We start from the raw sequence: 20465 nt of genomic DNA, 5'->3' as shown, positions 1-20465 counted from the left end.
CGGTAGGGTGACCAGGGGCGGACTGGCCATCTGTGTGTTCTGGAGAATCACAGAACGGCTGGCTCGGTTCGCTGACGGCCGGCACCGCCCTTAACTTTTTTAAAGTTGCGCTGACTGTTGCCCCGCAGCGAAGCTCCCCCCGCCCTCCCATAGACAGTTCACGAGCTCAGTCACTTCATAACACCAAAGATGGTTCGCGGTAAACGCTCTAAAGTGGGGCTTCACTACACTAATAAAGAAAAAGACAAGGTGCAATTATTAACTTGCCACAGGCATAGCACATAGCGCTTTGCGTCGGGCCGCACCACGCCCCTTAGCTGTGATATAATGAGCATATACCACGGCCTGTCGTGAGCTATTGCTTAAATATACTATGCTAAAGATTGCTAACTAGGTAATATAAGGCATAGATAGGAGTTTATAAAATCGACAAGTTAAAATGATTTGTTGTTTGTGATGCTACGGATTTTTTGATTATTGAAATATATACAGTTCTGTTTCATGAGTGTTGAGAGCTGTATCCATATATCCCTTAATTTCCCCTCAAAGTGCCACAGATTGATGCATTTAACTTCAACATTTAAAAAATCCTTCCCAGTACTGCATGCCCCCGGACCCCCCTAGAGCAGGGGTTTTCAAAGTGTGGGAAGGTGAGCCTCCCCTCAGAGAACATAAGATCAGCCGCGCCCCCGACTCCCAATTATTATTGCTATTATTATTATTATTGTTGCTATAATGCAGGGGTATTCAATTGCATTTCAAAGAGGTCCAGTAAGAGAAAATGAAGGCTGTTTCTCTCCTCTTGTCTCGTCTCTGTGTGTGTTTGAATCTTTCGTGCTGACTCACTGACTGCACCGATTTGATTGGCCGAGTAGCGTCACCTCCTTAAAACATTAAACAATAACTTTTTTAAACCTTTTTATCTTTATGTTTTAAACATATTGTATAAAACTCCCCCACTACTTGGACTATTCCTGCACCCCTCCAGAATAAGCCTGAGTGGTCTCAACCATATTACATCAGTAACGTGCACTTGTTGTTATAACAAGATCGCAAGGACACTGGTAGCGATCGGACAATTGAGTATTGTTCAGTTTGTGTTCTGTGGAACATGCGTGTCCGTGCATGCAAATATACCACACACCCAATTACAATTGCATGTTCAATTCACTCCCCTGGAAGTTAATAAAGTTGTTAAAGTTGGAACAGCCTGTGGACAGCCGTTCTTCCTTGCATGTCAGTCGCCAACACCTTCTTACAGAGGACAGGCAAATCAAGCTGGAGCACGACCCGTATATTTTTCGCACGCCGTTTTCAACACTTTTTTTTTTCATTTTTAACATCGTGGATACATCCTTATATGCTCCCGGAAACACACTGAACGTCAACTTTGCCTCCTCATTACATTCACCCATACTTTAGTTGGAACAATGAGTCTGCTGATAACCAGTTTGGCTTTAAGGCCAGACATGGCACTGACTTATATACGCCTTAAAGGAAATGGTAAACAAATATAGAGGTAATAACTCATCAGTTCTTATGTGTTTCATCGATGCTTCTCAAGCCTTTCATCGTGTTAATCATAGGAAGTTATTTGTTAAGCTGAGTCAAAGAGCGGTGCCCCAATCCATGGTGAGGGTTCTGGTCTACTGGTAGGCCACCAGACTGTGCAAGTCAAATGGGGCAATAGGGTCTCAGCCCCATCTGGGGTTAGCAATGGTGTCAGAAGGTGGAAGGATGTCCCCAGTTCTTTTTAACCTCTATGTTGATGATCTGTCCAAGCGACTGAGAGCCTGTGATACTGGATGCATGATTGGTAGTCCTCTAGAGAACCGTGTTCTGTGTGCAGATGATCTTGTGTCGCTGAGTCCATCTGGCGCTGGTCTCCAGCAGCTTCTTGCTGTGTGCTCTGTGTGTGGTCACGGTGTGGAGCATGACATCAAATACACCGCCAGTAAGAGTGCTGTCATGATCTTTAGCACCAAAGAGGATAAATGTCTGAAATGTCCTGATTTTAAATTGTCTGATATTAATCTTAGTGTCTGTAATAACTTAAAATATCTTGGACACTTTATTACAGAACAAATTACAGATGAAGATATGTATAGGCCATGCCGCATGATGTGCACAAGCAGACGTTCTCCTGCGTGAGTTTAGTGCATGTACAGATGGAGTGAAGATGTCTCTGTTCAGAGCATGTTGCACACCGCTCTAAACGTCTGTGGTCAAACTACAGAAAAGCAAGTTTACGGAAACTTCAAGTAGCTCATAATGATGCCATGAGAATATTGCTGAAGAGACCTCCATGGTCGAGTGCAAGTGAAATGTTTGTGGCTGCAGGAGTCCATACTCTACAAGCTGTTTTAAGAAATCTTATGTATAAATGTATTTTCCGGCTTAATGACTGATAATGAAATCCTCTTATCGAACATAAGGTTTAGTATTACACGCTACCAATCGCAGCTGTGGAGACATTGGTATAGTTGTCTCTTTGTAGGACACTGATTTAAATGATTCTTAAACTATGAATTTTTTTTATGCTGTGTATGTAATTTATTATATGTAATGCCTGTCTTTTATCTGGATCTGAGTCTGTAATAAAGTTTTCATTCTTTCATTCTGCGTCTTTGATGCACACAGGAATAAACGCAGATTCTCTTCTGGCTGCAGCCTTGACCGGCACTTGCTTTTGATAAAAGTCAATGCGGAAAAGCCGCACTCACACAGGTAGATGGAGATTAAGGGAATGAGCACTTTTACAGCCTTTTTGGCGAGGTGGGGAACTCGGTCTCCACAGACAAGTGTGCAAGTGACACTTTACTCGTACCCCAGGGGAGGCGCCCCCCCCCCCCCCCGACTTCTCAAACCCAAGTTACACCCTTGGTCTATACCAGTGGCGTCGTCTGGCCTGTAGCCCCGGACAATTCTCCCTCAATAATACAATCAGGGGTGCACTGGTACACATGCGTAGCAAAACTTGAATTGCATAACGTCACTTGTGTCACTACGCACCTTTGCATACCTGAAAACATCCAAACAAAACTCATATTTCGTCTACACGTGTTTCTTGTCAACACTCAATGGAGTAAACTACGAGACATGTCAAAACAGAGACATCAAGCAGCTACGTTACCATTTCTCTCCCTGCAAAACATCTTCAGACTTTGACTGATTGAACTGGGGCTGGCCGTGCAGGACATAACTGACGGACCTGTGAAGCTTTACGGCCCGTCCACACGGCGGCATGCGTCGAAGCTTGCCGGCGGGCGTGTCTGAAACTCGACCAACAACCAATCACATGAATCTCCCGCCCCTGACACACAAGCAGCGGTTTGATTGGCTAGAGCTTGGACTGGCATATGATTCAATTGGCTGGCGCTTCTGCCGAGGCTTCAAAAGTTGAACATTGCTCAAGTTTTGCAGCGAGCCACGCCAGCAAAGCTCCGCTTCGCTTCGCTTCCCACAATGCAGTTCGGCGAAAAGTGACATCACCCCATTGAAAGTGAATGGTGAAGCTTTCAACGCACGCCGCTGTGTGGACGGACCGTAACAGCAGGCAGAAGCTTAGATCACTGGACAAGAGTTGTTCACCGGGTGCACAGACGGGGTTAACGTCGGTATGAACAACATAATTGTGCCAAAACTCCGCCAACTGGCTGCAGTGGGAGACTCCCCTCAGCACCCTCTGTGCCCCGCGCACACATTGGAGAACTGCGCAAAATCAGCTGATCACAACTAGATCGGGAGAAAAAGATCGGGGATCGGGAATCCTTAAAAAAATTATTTTATTTAACGTTACAAAACAAAAATGACCATGTTCACGTCTTAAAGTCATCCTGAGGCCTTAGTTTTGGTTTAAAATGACACAACATCATGTATGTGTTGCTTTCTTTGGGCTTGTTTTCAGACCTGGTTGCTTATTCCTCTCAAAGCAACAGAGTGGGCGCAGTGTCTAATAGTAGCAGCAAGCTAACGAGAGGCTACGTTCAGCTGGTGACTCGGGAGTGGGGACAGAGAAAATGTCAGGAGTTTGGAAGTATTATAAAATTGAAAGCGAAGGCAGTGTAACAGCCAGATGCAATGTTTGCAAGAAGGAGGTTCCGCGTGGAGGAAAGAACAGAGCTACGTTCAACACGACCAATCTAATACGATTGTTTGTTTTTTCATTTTCTTCCCTGTTTTTTTTCAAATTGAATTGATTGAAATCTCCAATATCAACGTAAGAGCTTGTGCCTCTTCGGAGGGTGCTAACACTTAACCATAAACGTTATCGTTCACTTTCTCCGTCTTTATATGTAGATATTACTTTTCTCCGTTAATCTCCGTCACGTTGTTTCCAAAGCAACAACAACTTCCTGTCAACAGCGCTACCTCTCCTTCAAAATAAAAGCATGTCCACAAATAGGAAGCCAAGACAAATTACACTTAAGACACATAGCCTACAACTGCAACGAAAGTAACAAACACAATGCGATATCCTTTTCAATTTCAAAGAACACAAATTGGGTTAACAAATAACTATAAAACAACAATACTGTAGAACAGGGGTCGGCAACAGGCGGACCGCGGTCCGGATCCAGACCCAGACCCAGACGCCGACCTATACGGACCCGGAGCTGTAATCAATACATTAATAAGGGATTTTTCGGCGCCTCCCGCTTTTTTAACGCTGATTTGGGTGACTTGTGTAATTTGTGGAGAACCGAAGAGTTTTCGTTTTGGGGGTGGTGGGGGGGGGGAGTCCGTCAGTCCGACTGACGGACAACTTCTCACTTCAAAAAAGAAGAAGAAATCTAGACCGCAAAAATAATTAAACAAGCGAGTACCTGTTTTTCCTGGCCAAGGACAGGTTCCTTGAACACAACACGAGTGTAACGTGTCTTCACGTGGTATGTGTCTCGTCTGAAAGGAGTGCTGAGCACCGGAACGCCGCTCCAGCCCTTAAAATATGGCAATACCCATAAGGAGCCGTACACATGCCGCAGTGTTTGCGTGGCTGTGTCTTTAGTTGTAAGTGGCGATCTGTTGTTGTTAGCATCTAGTTAGCTAGCTATGCTAACGTATTTAAAGAGCTTTTCTACAACCAGGTGGAAGAGAGCTCTCTCCTGAGAGGCTCAAATAACCTCAGCTCAGTGAGGTTAAGGCACACCTTGATATGATCATTATAGTTATTAATGAGACAAAATGAAAAACAGGTATAAAATACTATATGACAGCAACAAAAAAGTTGTTAAAAATAACAAGAATAGAGTTTAAAAGGAGAGTGATTTGTAAAATATCCAAAAAGAAAAATATGCTTACAGTTCTGTTTCATATGGGTGTTGAGATGTATCCATAGATCTCTTCATGTTGCTCTCAAAGTGCACCAGATTGATGCTTTTAACTTCAATATTTAAAATAAATCTTCCCGGGGAAGCACGCCGCCGGACCCCCCTAGAGGAGGTTAGGTCCCCCCCACTTAAATCATGTTCACATGGATAGGATACTAAATATATTTGCACACATCTTGTGTCCATATCTTTCTGTGTTGGTGGTCATGTCACACCGTGCACATGCATGCATGGGCGAGTCATGGTGAGATATCTGGATTAAGAGGTTGCTTTGAATGGCCAAATGAATGGGCTGTGATTTTAGTTTTTTTAAGCAGAGGTTGAGTTCAATAATTTGTACGACCCTCAGAGGATATTGTAAAAATTGAAAGGAAAAAGGTTCCCCACCCCTGCTGTAAATAATAATAAAACCCTTGATTTATAACATCTCTGTCTCCTTGATCTGAGTAGAATAGCCAGTTAATTGAAGCATTATAGCGCAGGCCTTCGTCAGATGGTATATTACGCTGGTTTTTTTCTGCTTCAAATAGTTCTCCCTTTTTTCCCCATACCTGTGTTTCATCCTGTAACCAATGAGCACCTGCATGTGTATGAGAACGGCCCTGACTCCATTTCGGCCCAGATTTACAAACTCCTGGCAGGACAATAAGCTCCAGCTCAACTCTCTCACTGAACAGAACAAAGTGAGAGAGGGGCTGCGATATAAGAGGGAAAGAAAGAGAAACTTGAAACTGTTCAGTTGTTATGATGTAAAGACTGATGTTGTTCTATAATCGGCTGAAACTGTTGAGTCATGACGTGAAACGGTTAACAAAGAAAAAGGGACACTCAAGCTGCTGCTACATTTTATTTGATTTATCTAAAATTAAGCACTTTTAAGATGCACATATATCAAAAGCTATTTTATTTATTTTCTCCATTGTATTTGTAAATGCAGCCCGAGAGGAACATTACACATATCCACAGTATTTAAGTAATGTTAATTTACAATAAATATTGTTGTTTTTGTACTTTTTTTTTTTATTACATGCAGACGTTGATACAGCTACAGGTCACTTCAATATATTTCACACTAATTCATGAAGCAAGTTAGACATTTTGATGTTCCGGACCTTTGCATGGGGACATTTTCTCTAACTGGACCTTGTTGAATTTTAGTTGAAGACCCCTGCTGTAGAATAACAAAAATAAGTGGTTTGCTGCCGATTACTATTGAATTGTGTTACTCCAGTAAGATGGAAATATAATACTTTGTTTATTCATGTTATGTTAAGCTGCTGTTGTTCATTGTTACTAGACTAGTTAGTCTTAAGGCTAGAATTCTGCACTAAGCCACATTTTTATGTTATTATTTGTGACTGAATGTGAACTTGTGAAGCTCGTCAAGCTACCTCTTCCAGTAGAGTTATTTTTGTTTTGTTACTGCACTTTCTGCACTCAATTTGTTTACATGGTTATTGTGTGGTGGACCACTGATAAGCTTTATTTTGTTTTGATCCAATGCTGCACAACTGAACTGATCCAATGCTGCTGTGAAAAAAAGAAGCGATATCCATGTTGGATGGAATGGATAGTTGGGTACTGTCATTTAAATACAAAAATAACCTTAAGGGACAACTTGAATGCTTTTTTCCTTTTTTTTCTCTTAATGCATTTAATAAAGATCGGAAAAAATCGGTATCGGCAGATTGTCAAAATCAAATGATCGGAAGCAAAAAAAGGTGATCGGGACATCCCTAATCACAACGTTCATGCTCTGTGGTCAAGCTGCAGTTTTATTTACAACAAAGTGAAGTAAAACACACCGTTGCAAACTTATCCAGGGCGTTAATGGAAGAGTTTGAAATCAGACAGAGGTGGAAGAAGTACTCAGATCTTGTGTAGGAATACTCTGTTACAGTAAAAGTCCTGCATTCAAAATATTCCACAAGTAAAAGTAGAAAAGTATTCTCATCAAAATATAGTTACGGCCCGTCCACACAGCGGCATGCGTTGAAGCTTCCAACGCTTCTGCCCATTCACTTTGAATGGGGTGACGTCACTTTTAGCAGAACTGCATTTTGGGAAGCGACGTGGAGCATTGCTGGCTTCAAAAGTTGAGCAATGTTCAACTTTTGGCGCCTCGGCAGAAGCGTCAGCCAATGAAATCCCGTTTACGCAAATCTACCAGTACAAGCGCTAGCCAATCAAACCGCGTGTACGCTGGGAGAGACTACGCAGGTCATTTCCTCATATTCCAAAAAATAGAGGGAAAATTCATTATAGCGGTCGTGAATCACCCGGTGCTGTTTGATCAGTCTCTGTTCATCTACCGGGATACAAACCGGAGGAGCGAGGTATGGAGGGAGGGGGCAGAGACAGTGGGTGAAACCGGTAGGTTTTCGCCTGTTTGGGGATTTTATATCCAGTTTACTTCGTTTTAACATTGCTATTGCTTTGTATGTCGGGGGCGGGAGATTCATGCGATTGGTTGTTGGTCGCAAAAAATCCCCAAGCTTCAGACACGCCCACCGCCAAGCGTCAACGCACGCTGCTGTGTGGATGTGGCTGGGTGTGGGAGGAGCGGTTGGCAGTGTGAGGGTTGTATGTTGCAATTGTTGGTTTTGTTGGAAGTGGGGTGTCTTATGTCTTGTATTTTTGTTGTTCATTACTGGTGTGTTTTTTTTGTTTTGTCAGGGTTGGTGTGCCGGTGGTCCTGGGGACACCGATTTTAAGGGGGGGGGGTGGGTGTGACGACCCCTGCCTTGTTATCTCTGGTGTGTGAGTGTTCCTTTAAGGTTTTCCCTTTGGTCTATCAGCTGGGATTGAGGACACCTGGCGGCTGGAGTTAGCCGGATAAAGGACCGGGCCGGATCTCGCTCTCTCTCGCTGGCAGGAGGACGTAACGCGAAGAGCAGCCACGACCAGCTGACCTCTTGTTTCGTCATTTGTTTCGTCAGTTTGTGTCCTTCAGCAGCAGGGAATAAACTCTTTTTCTATTCACGCCCTCGTTTTCTGTCGCGCGTTTGTTGTGGCTGAGAGCCAAGCCATAACAGTAGATATAACTTTTCTCCATTAATCTCTGTCACGTTGTTTCCATAGCAACATCAACATCCTGTCAACAGCGCTAACTCTCCTTCAAAATAAAAGCATGTCCATAAAAAATAGAAAGCCAAGCCAAATGATACTTAACCTCTTAAGCCCCAAGCCTGTTTTTCAGGTTTCAGGCTCGAAAATGACATGCCCAAAACAAAGGACTATAACGGGAACCTAGTCAAAAAGTGTAAATTCTTGTCTCCGCCCAAATAAAACCCATTACTTGTAGTGAAAACCACCCTTGAATGATGGGTTAGTAGCCTAAAAGCTTTAGGAATCCAAAGTAGAACATATAATAAGTACCCTGGATCAAGATTGAGGCAAAACAAGTGAGAATTGACCTTTTTAGAGAGGTTTAGCAAAAAAAGGTCCAAGCGGACTAAGATTTGGGCACATTTGGTTCCATCAGTGCCATTTAACCTTGTTCAGGTACCAGACTGTAAAAATCATTGTATAACATTTAATTATCACTATAGGTATTCATTCCATAAAAATTATTATTGTAAAAAAAAAATATATATATATATGAGTGTGTGTCTGTCTGTGCGGTGTGTGTGTGTGGAAAGTTCCCTCTTTGCATGAGATGCATGTTACTTGCACAATAAAAATTAGGAAACTTAGGAAACATTTGACTCCAACTGGAGCAGATTTATTTAAAAAAATTTGCAACACACAATACCAGAAGCATTTCTTGGGTAAAAAAAAAAAACTTTATACAAACCCTGAATGTTACAGTATTACTCCAGTAAGTCATAACAGTTCTTTTTGGAAGTGAAGCACAGAGGGACCTGACACTTCCTGCAGCACACAGGTGTCTACACCCTTCTGTTGCCAGCATCAGAGCACCTCCTGCAGTACCTCCTGACCTTGGTGGCATCTTCCCCATAATACTCGGGCATCCAGAAGCCATATCCTCATCGCCTTCCTCACTGTGAAAACAAATGTGGAAAAAACAAATAGATTAATTCTCTGGCTTGTACTTTCAAAAATGTAACTCAAATCAGAAATAATTTCTCTACAACAACAGCAGAACATCAATGTTGAGTGTGTGAAATAACATTATATCACTCAAAATGTATACCGTGTAAATTATGTGAGACGGGTTTCATATAACCTGTTCAATATTTAATATTAATATTCCGTCCGTCATATATGTGTGTATGTATATATATGTATATATATATATATATATATCAGGGTTTCCGCTAGGATTTTTTTTCTTCAGGTGATTATACAGAGCTGCGTGTCTCGGTCAGACTCAGCAGCTGATCTGATCTCTCTCTCGCTCCGGTTAAACTTCACTCGCGTTTATGTCCATATCGCTCAGATCCAGCTCTCCTGATCGGCCTTCATAGAGAGCACCGATCAAACTATTAAGAGTGAATATCGGCCGATAATGACCGGCGGCCGATCGATCGGAGCCTCCCTAATTATCACCAGACATTTTGACCGTCAGGTTTGGAATTTACCGGTTTTAATACATTTTACCAGCTAAAAACCGGTAATTACCGGCTAACGGAAACCCTGATATATATATATACACACATGTGTATATATATATATATATATATATACATACACACACACATGTGTATATATTAGGGCTGTCAGTCGATTAAAATATTTAATCGACATACATATACACATATATATATACATACACACATACATATATACATATATATACATATATATATGTATGTGTGTATGTATATAGATGTATGTTGTATATATATATATATATATATATATATATGTGTATATGTATATATATGTATATATATGTGTATATATATGTATATATATATATATATATATGTATGTATATATATATGTGTATATTAGGGGTGTAACGGTACACGTACCGAAATTATTCGGTACGGGCCCTTCGGTTCGGTACACGTGTGTACCGAACAAATATAACTTTAAACGTAAAAAATTGAGAACGTGAACAACTTCTTGGAAGTAATCTCAGGTGCTGCGTCGCAGCATTCAGAGTAATTTGCACCCATTGTGTTCAACGCGTCATAGAGCGAGCAAGTCATTTCATTGGACGAGCTGGTCAGAGGGATGCGTTCAAATGTAGTCAGTCATTTGAGGAAATGGCGAACGCAGATAAAGTTGAGCTGAAAATCCTCCAGCATCATTGAAGTCTCCGGTTGGGGAACATTTTGGTTTCGCAGTTACGTACAAGGATGACGGACAAAGACAGGTGGACCAAACCAAAGCTGTTTGTCGGCATTGTTCAACTAAAATTGGTTACGCGGCTGGCAATACATCAAACTTGCACACTCATTTGAAAAGGCATCACCCGAACGTGAATATCACCGGTACCAAAAGACTGAAGTGCAAACCCAACTCCCGCTAGCATTTAAGCCTCCACCACTCGCAAAAACTTCAGACCGAGCCAAAGCTATTACAAACGGAAAATATCCTTATGTTGCCATGTTAGCAAAGCGCTACCTGGCTGTATCTGCTACTACCTCTGTCCCTAGAGAGGGTGTTCTCCACGGCAGGAGACATTGTTAGTGCCAGCAGATCTGCCCTTTCGGCAAGCAATCAATCAATGTTTATTTATATAGCCCAATATCACAAATGTTACATTTGTCTCAGTGGTCTTCACAGTGTGTACAGAATATCAGTATGACAATACGACACCCTCTGTCCTTAGACCCTCTGTCCTCAGACCCTCTGTCCTCAGACCCTCTGTCCTTAGACCCTCACATCGTACAAGGAAAAACTTCCAAAGAAAACCCAGTTTAAAGGGAAAAATGGGAGAAACCTCAGGGAGAGCAACAGAGGAGGGATCCCTCTCCCAGGACGGACAGACGTGCAATAGATGCCGTGTGTAAATTGAAAAGATAATACATTTGCAACATAGGTAGTCCAAATGTTTGGAAATGCATGTGTGTATAATAGGAAGATGAATCCACGAGGATATCCATCCAGGACCTATGATCCAGGACCACAGCCACGACTCAAGATCCAGCGCTCGCGATCCAGGACACAGGACCGCAGGATCATCCATGACTCCGGATCCCAGCGTATATAGACACCAAAAAGAAAGACATTTGGGGAAGCTGGGTTAATCGGAACATGAGAGGACACAGGTAGAGACAGAGAGAAGGAAGAAGGAAGATGTCCCCCGACAAACTAAGCCTATATCAGCAAAACTAGGGGCTGAATCTAATCAGCCCTAACTATAAGCTTTATCAAAAAGGAAGGTCTTCAGCGCACTCTTAAAAACGGATAGGGTGTCTGCCGCCCGAACACAAACTGGAAGCTGATTCCACAAATGTGGAGCTTGATAAGAAAAGGCTCTGGCTCCCATTGTACTTTTAAAGATTCTAGGAACAACCAACAACCCTGCATTCTTGGAACGCAATGCCCTAGTAGGCCAGTAGGGTATAATGAGTTCTTTAAGGTAAGATGGCGCCTGCCCATTAAGGGCTTTGTAGGCGAGAAGAAGAATTTTAAATTCTATCCTGTGTTCTGTAGGGAGCCAGTGTAAGGCAGCCAGAACAGGAGTAATGTGGTCCCTTTTCCTAACTCTGGTTAGTACACGAGCCGCAGCATTTTGAATCAGCTGAAGCCACTTGACTGACTTCTTGGTACTCCCTGATAATAAAGAGTTACAATAATCCAGCCTAGAAGTAACAAATGCATGGACTAGTTTCTCTGCATCGTTTTGAGGCAAGATATGCCTGATTTTTGCAATGTTACGTAGATGGAAGTAGGCGGTCCTTGAAATTGATTTTATGTGGGCGTTAAAGGATAAATCCTGATCAAATATAACACCAAGATTCCTTACAGTCTCACTGGAGGCCAAATTAATGCCATCCATAGTTAGTATGTCTTTAGATAATTTGTTATAAGCAATGTGGACAAGTTCATCTTTCTTTAAAAAAACATGAAATGACAAGCAAGTCCTAATGTCAAACTGGCTGCTTAGGTACTAGTACAGTACAGTACAAATACAGATTATTTCAGTTCATCGAAAAGCTGCACCTTAATGTTTATTTTATTATATTTTATATTTATTTGAGTGAATATTCACAGTTTAATAATAATTAAAAACCCAAAACTAATATTTTATGTTTTGTGAGTACTAGTACAGTAAAGTTCAAATAAAGATTATTTCAGTTCATCGAAAAGCTGCACCTTAATGTTTATTTTATTATATTTTGTATTTATTTGAGTGAATACATTATTCACAGTTTAATAATAATTTTTAAAAAATATGTTATGTTTTGTGATAATATTTTCTGCTGTACCGAAAACGTACCGAACCGTGACCTAAAAACCGAGGTACGTACCGAACCGAAATGTTTGTGAACCGTTACACCCCTAGTGTATATGTATATATATATATATATATATCAGGGTTTCCGTTAGCCGGTAATTACCGGTTTTTAGCTGGTAACATTTATAAAAAACCGGTAAATTCAAAACCTGACGGTCAAAATGTCTGGTAATAATTAGGGAGGCTCCGATCGATCGGCCGCCGGTCATTATCGGCCGATATTCACTCTTAATAGTTTGATCGGTGCTCTCTATAAAGGCCGATCAGGAGAGCTGGATCTGAGCGATATGGACATAAACGCGAGTGAAGTTTAACCGGAGCGAGAGAGAGATCAGATCAGCTGCTGAGTCTGACCGAGACACGCTGCACTGCATGATCACCTGAAGCCCCGCCCTCTGTTTAGCGAGCTGCAGGAGCTGCTTAAGAAACTGACGTGCTGTCAGGAGAGAGAGGGAGGGAGAGGGGAAAAGAGAGGCTCCGTTTCTCCCGTGTTGTTATTCAAAGTTGATGTAAACTTCTGAATAATGTACGTTATCTACTGCAAGTAGTTTGTTTGAATGTAATAATTATGTTGTTGTTTGTGGAATCATTTATTGAAAAATGAATCTGAATTTTTCGATCTGTTACGATTATAAACTGAAGCAATATCAAAATGAGCCCCGTGAACTGAGTTTTAAACTGAAGCATATCTGCTCATAGTCCGGTAATTACCTGCTAACGGAAACTCTGCTACACAACTATTATTATTGAATATATGACCGGTAAGTTTCAAATTAGTCCGGTAAAATAAATTCTGCCCGGACATTTGACCGGCGAGAAAAGATCCTAGCGGAAACCCTGATATATATATATGTATGTATGTATATATATATATATTATATGTATATATAGTTGTAAGTCACTTCGGATAAAAGCGTCAGCTAAATGAAATGTAATGTAATACCGTACATGTATATGTCTTGTTTATTTCAACAACAAGAACAAGAAACGTCATCCATCTTCTCTGTTTGTTGTTGAGTGTGTGAAAGAACATTATATCACAAGATGGATGCCGTCGTGTTATTGTCACGTGTGTGAAATTACTATAGATGAATACACTCTTACACCAAATAAATAATAGATACAAACAGAGAGATTACATACCTTTCCGGTGACGGGGGTCATTACTGTCCCCTGTATGCGTGACGAGATCACTATCTTCCGACGAAGAGTCCTGAAATACGATGTCCAATGCCTCCTCGACGGACAAAAAAGTCTTCTTTCTGGCTGCCATTGTTACAATGAAGACAAAGAAAACAAATCCAGCTGTTTTGCTGATCGATCTGCCGTTCTCTGCTCTCCTGTCGCTGCGGGACATGCTATGCTATAGCCTAGTATGCTGCTTCAAACGAGTGGGCTGTGCGTAAACCAGCTTTTCTGCCTTTATTTATAGTTACGCAAGCTCCTATCTCTGGAACCCATTGGTCGATTTGGGTGATTGACACCTTTTTTGAATCGTTAGAGCCAATCAAATCGAGTAGCAGTTTCAAAATACGTAAATACGTTACGCCTGCGGAGGGGGAGCTATGCGTAAACTGCATCTCCCGCAGCTGAAGCCACGGACTGTTAATCGTTGGACCTACTCTTCTGCCGTGAATGAAAGGATTGATTATCAGTAATCATTTTAAAGTGACACGGGACATTGGATTAACCCTGAGCAGCGTTTTTATTCCTTTGAACACAACTTTTGATCACAAAACAGCCAAGGTAAGACCTAATTATTGTCATTGATTTGAAAAATGATATTGTTTACTTGCTATGTTCTGGCTGTTAGCTCGGTTAATGTTGTGCCTGTAGTGATGGGGTGTATACCCATGGAATCTGTGGAATCTCAGCTTTCAGAAAATGTGTTGTTTGTGCAGAAAGTATGAATTATAAATGATCGTTTTTGTGAGTTATGAGCCGAAATAGCAAGTGCCCGTTTTTGACATGGGCTCATTTAGAGGCTTCTTGTGAGACTTCTTTTTAGAAAAAGAAAAAAAAAAATTGTATCGTCAGTTAGCCGAGTTTCCTCCGGTCAGATGGGTATGGAATATTAATAGTTTCATGAATGACACTTCAGATATAGCACTGTTGCTACATATATAGCATTTTCAGACCCGAGCTTGGGTCCGTGGGGCTTAAGAGGTTAAGACATACACAACTGCAACAAAAGTAACAAACACAATGCATATACATTAACAAAATTAAACAACAATACTGTAGAATAACTAAATGAATGCCGCAAATAAAACCGAAATACACGTGTTGAAGCGGTACGCAGCTGATTACTACGCAACCCCCCCCCCCCACGGGCCGAATATCCGGAGCCCGAACATATTTTATTAGGGACAGCCCTACTGCAGGGTAGCTGGTGGATTTACTCCAGGTGGAACTAAAGTCTGATTTAACACTTGATTATATTTCACATCATTCATCCACATCTGTGAAGTAGCTATATTGTATTACTACAATACATGTAGTGGAGTAGAAATACAAAGTAGCATCAAAGTCAAGTAAAGTACAAATATCTCAAAATTGTACTTAAGTAGAGTACTTGAATAAGTGTACTTAGTGACTTCCCACATCTGAAATCAGGTATGACTTCCAGTCATGTGATAATTTCTTAGTATTTGATCCTTCAACTTGGCCTCAGGAAATGCAAGAACTTCACAGTTTTGGAGAAAGCAAATCGGAGGCTTAAAAAGAGACAGGGAGGTGCATCGTCATCCTCTAGCATGCAAGAAGTGTGAATAGAGGACAGTGAAGGAGACACTGAGGAGGACCACGCTTCGTGTGGGGTGAGTACCAAACGCTGTCTCCTGGTACTCAGAGTAACTCACTAAAAAAAGTTATGTGCACTGTGGAGTCTATTTTTAAATAACATTACAAGACTGATTCTTATTATTACATTATATGCTTATTGTGCTCATTTTATGTTGCTATGGCTTTGGAATAAATAGACAAAATCACTAATCCCAGGTTCTGATGGATTGGATAGGAAACGAAGGGAAAAGTCCTAGAGAACGTTTTAGCTTGCAATATTAATGTAGCAACGCCAGGTGCAGACACTGTAGAGACAATGAGTTACTGAGGCTCTGGCCGTGGCCGTGAGGGTGAGCTCGCGCCCACGCATAAATGGGAACCAGCATAACGAAGGTGTTCCACTATATCTGTAGAAAACTTTAGCAAAAACAAATGACGTATGATAGCAACAGAGTAGGGAGGGACTTTTCACAGGTCGGCCGAATGCTGATTGGAGGTCATGTTGCAAAGAGACTTTGTCTAACCCCTCGATTCCACCAGACTTGGCTCAGACAAGTTGTTCTTATTATACATCCATGCAAGACGGAGGTCGCAATTGCGCAGGTCTGCGTCGTTCTCGCTCGTCTCAAACAAGCCTAGTCTGTGCACCAAAGTCTAGGCACTCCCCAACTAGTCTCAAACAATCATAAATGTTCGCCCTCTGTAATAAAATGTACTGATGCACGAGGTTCGAGGCTTTTTTACGGAAATAGTGGTTACAGACCTGCTCTCTGGATCTGAAGCTGAGGCTGTAAAACAGCGTCCAGTAGTTTCCGGTGTCTCTCGTTCTCCTGTTTTGAACGAGACAGTTCCTCCTCGTACTCTGCTATCGTTCTTTCAAACAGAACAAAGATGTCTTCAGCAGCCGCAGTGAGTCGCTGCTTCACCAACGAGAGCAGCAGAACACTCATGTTTACTAAATCACCACTTCCTGTTTCTCTCACTCTGTGTGGCTAGCGTGTTTCCAGCTAGCATGCTAAGCTAGCATGCTAAGCTAGCTTCCAGAGTCCGAGCTAAAGGCTTCAGAAGAAAGAGCACAAAGTCAGAGGTTCATCCAGACACACAGACGATGGATGGATCAGCTGCTCACACACACTTCCTCAGGAACACCGAGAGAGAACCATGGATGTAGAGAGAGAACCGACGAAACGGACGAGACACGATCTGGTTCCAAGCTAGAAGGAGCGGGACCATCACTTCCGGTGCAGAGGACTTCAAAATAAAAGCGGATATGATTTCCCCTTAAACAATACCTAAACCTTTAAGATACACAGACATGGAGCTGCGGAGAGAAACCGGGTTATTTCTCCTGAAACACCTTTATCTATAATAAAGTATTCCCCCTCTTCCTGTAGTATCATATTTGTAAGAAGAAAAAGGTGAAGAGAGAAAACCGTGGGTTGTATTGGGAAGGCCAGCACCGGAAGTTGTGTTTCAGGCTCTCCGTGAGCATTTTGGGTAAACAAGAAACCCTGGTTTCCGGTCGAATTGTCCAAAAATCAGCTCCTCTCGTCTTTTCCAAACCAAGACGAAAAGACAAGAGGAGCTGATTTTTGGACAGTTTGTCTCTGCATGAGATTTAAAAGTGTCTCTGACTCTTTACAGTCTCAACAAGTGTATCTCCGTTAGCAGGGATAACAGCTAATGCATCATGGGGGTTGTAGTTTTTCATACACTTTAAAGAGATCCAGGGGAAGAAAACAAACAGTGCCATCAAGGGGTGGAGCTACAGCAACACATGGGGGCAATACAACCTGGAACATTCAATAAAAGAGAACGACTAATATAATAGAGAGAATAAATACATGAATAAATAATTAAATACTTATCCTGAGGGAAGAATTGTTTTTGTGACATATAATACATTTATAATGTTTTAATTAAATAAGATGAATAAAATAAAAACATGAATATGAAGATAAAAAAGTGAAATGTACAATAATAATAATAATAACAATACAGTCTCAACAAGTTTATCTGAGGCCTGTTAGCATGCGCGGCTAACAGATAGCTTCCAATGCATAAGATGAGATGCACTTTATTGATCCCAATCTGGGAAATTATTGAATTGCAGCAGCATAAAAGACAAGGCATTGCCCATGAGAGAAATTAAAAGAGTAGAAATAAACACTTTGAAAATGTAAACATCTCAAAACAGAAATAAAACAGCATTATATACAGAAAATATACATTTGAAAATACAAACACAAACATACCTGAGAACAAACACAACATCTGCAGGTCACCCTTGAAAAAGAGATCTTTTGATCTCAAGGGGCTTTCACCTGGTTAAATAAAGGCTACAAACATGTCCTTTACATCCGCGTTGCACATCTTTACAAAATTAAATTCAGAAAGTGTTGACATGTAAACAAACAAAATGACTATTTCCCGCCAAAACCACACCGTAAATATCACTCAAAATACAATTCCTCACTATGGAAACTTAACAAAAACGGGTTAATAATGTACCCAAATGGACACTTAACAACATACATCACTTTCATAAACTTAAAGTGGACCTATCATGCTATATTTGAAACATATGTTGTAGGGCCATACCTATACAAAACATGTCTGTGAAGTTTTTTTTTCTAAATACCAAACCGTTCCCCCATTGCAGCCTCATGCTGCTCAAGCCCCTCTTTTGAAGCCCTGTTAGAGAAACGCGGATCTTGGGTCCTTAGCTTGAAAAAAAAAGAACGAAGAGGAGGCGGATCAGAATTTTACCTGAGATAAAGTTAAATTCTGCTGTGATAAAACGCCATTCTGTTCTAAACCACATCAAGGATTAAATTCTGAAACAGTAAGGAAAATATGTGTCATAAATTGTGATCAAAACGTTTGAGACCCACTGAGATAACTTAGACTAAAGTGAACTATCTAAACCCTCACAGTCCTTTACCTCACTGAGCTGAAGTTATCAGCCTCTCAGTCTGACTGGAGAGGACTCTCCTCCACATCATTGCAGCAACATCTTCTTCTTCCGTTAGAGCAGCTAGCACCAGATGCTAATAACAACAGTGCCGGTTCCAGTGCGCACTGCCTCTCTCGCTCGCACTTTGGCTGTGAGCTGCGGGCGCCAGATAAGCCAACATCCCCCACTTTCATCACTTGCAGCGCCCACAGGGCAAAGGAAACGTGTAACCGGGGTGAAAAGGGTGTTACATTTACTTAATTACGAATGTTGTTACATCAAGGCCGAAAGAAGATATTAATAATCAACAGATTTGAATGGAATCTCTAACATTTTCATGTAGAATAAAGACAAAGGTACGGAGCCCCTAAAGGGACATGAAGAAAGAAAAAAAAAAAGTCAGGATAACGGGTTAGTATCTCGTGCGCACGAGAAACGAATCCGTTATCCGGACTTTATTTTCTTTTTGAGAAAGTTACCGATGCACCAAGGAGGAAGTGGAACACGAGATAACCATGTCATTGCAGACTGTTATGTTTACGTGGGGAAATGACAGTGCATACATTATTTGAGATATATATCGTACTTAGACTTCACTTTAAGGACATTTCGGCCAGGGGTGTGTGGTCACTCCAGGAGGCAGCGGGACGTGTAACTCAGAGAAGAGCAGCACCAGCGCTCAAAGATCTTTTACGCACCGCCTATGGGCGGACTGGGACTAAAAATCAGCCCGGTACTCGCACCCAGCCCAGCCCACGTAAACTGTCAACGGGCGGTCCACTTCGGTACCGGTGTGTGTGTGTGTGTGTGTGTGTGTGTGTGTGTGTGTGTGTGTGTGTGTGTGTGTGTGTGTGTGTGTGTGTGTGTGTGTGTGTGTGTGTGTGTGTGTGTGTGTGTGTGTGTGTGTGTGTGTGTGTGTGTGTGTGTGTGTGTGTGTGTGTGTGTGTGTGTGTGTGTGTGTGTGTGTGTGTGTGTGTGTGTGTGTGTGTGTGTGTGTGTGTGTGTGTGTGTGTGTGTGTGTGTGTGTGTGTGTGTGTGTGTGATAGCTGCGGGGCAGCAGGTACTCTGAGAGTCACGGACATTAATTCATAGATCAAAGCAGACTGGTTTACAGACTCTCCTGTTTTTTGCCAATCCGGTGCTTAAACCAATAGCTCTACACCCCTGGCCGAAATGTCCATACAATTAAGTCTGACTTCAAAATATATCTCAAATAATGTATGCACTGTCATTTCCCCACGTAAACATAAAAGTCTGCAATGAAATGGTTGTCTCGTGTTCCACTTCCTCCTTGGTGCATCGGTAACTTTCTCAAAAAAAAAAAGTCAGGATAACGGGTTAGTATCTCGTGCGCACGAGAAACGAATCCGTTATCCGGACTTTATTTTCTTTTGTCTCTCTTTTTTTTTTTCCATGTCCCTTTTAGGGGCTCCGTACAAAGGAGTGATTATACAAATTATTAATAAATAAATGTATTTTATGAAACAAAACTAATCCCATAAGAACAACGACAAATATGACATAAAATATACTTTTGCTAACTAAAGCTCACTTGAAAAGGTGTCAGTCACTTTGGATGGTGGGCACAAGGCTCCAGGAGATGGTCAACTTCATTCATGTTCTACTTTTATTATTTATCGCTGGGGATGTATTCTGTCTAAGCTCTCTCGTTTGCTTATCTTACTACACTTTTCACAGCACTCACACTAACAGCCAATCAGCTCTGAATTACGAGATGCCGTTTTAGTGGGGCTGCGAGCGCTTTGCCCCACTTGTGTTTATTTTTACAGTACACGTTAATTTCTACTGCGAGAGAGAGGGGCAGCCCGGAGCTTGCCCCACATCGCTCAATAGGCACACTTTGGACACTAGTCAGAAGAACGCAGTCCGAAGCAGCAAGGTATGCGAGACATGATCTTAAAGTATATTTTATAGGGCTGTCGGTCGATTCAAATATTTAATCGCGATTAATCGCAAATTAATCGCACATTTTTTATCTGTTCTAAATGTACCTTAG

At 41.6% G+C, this 20465-nt stretch overlaps 2 protein-coding genes across 2 annotated transcripts in view; one reads left to right on the top strand and one right to left on the bottom strand.

The window, feature by feature from the left end:
- The window catches only part of LOC117441567 (uncharacterized), a 55254-nt gene extending 38526 nt beyond the window's left edge, over positions 1-16728 (bottom strand). Inside the window, exon 1 of the mRNA XM_071202234.1 lies at positions 16256-16728. Coding sequence (XP_071058335.1) covers positions 16256-16442 — 187 coding nt within the window. The 5' untranslated portion in view covers positions 16443-16728. The remainder of the gene's footprint in view (positions 1-16255) is intronic.
- The window catches only part of LOC117441582 (zinc finger protein 271-like), a 450813-nt gene that overhangs the window by 294150 nt on the left and 136198 nt on the right, over positions 1-20465 (top strand). The window lies entirely within an intron of this gene.

This window comes from Pseudochaenichthys georgianus, unplaced genomic scaffold (genome assembly GCF_902827115.2).
Source record: "Pseudochaenichthys georgianus unplaced genomic scaffold, fPseGeo1.2 scaffold_180_arrow_ctg1, whole genome shotgun sequence".
Lineage (NCBI taxonomy): Eukaryota > Metazoa > Chordata > Actinopteri > Perciformes > Channichthyidae > Pseudochaenichthys > Pseudochaenichthys georgianus.
Note: the sequence above shows the minus strand (reverse complement) of the source record. Positions and strands in the feature narration are given on the sequence as shown.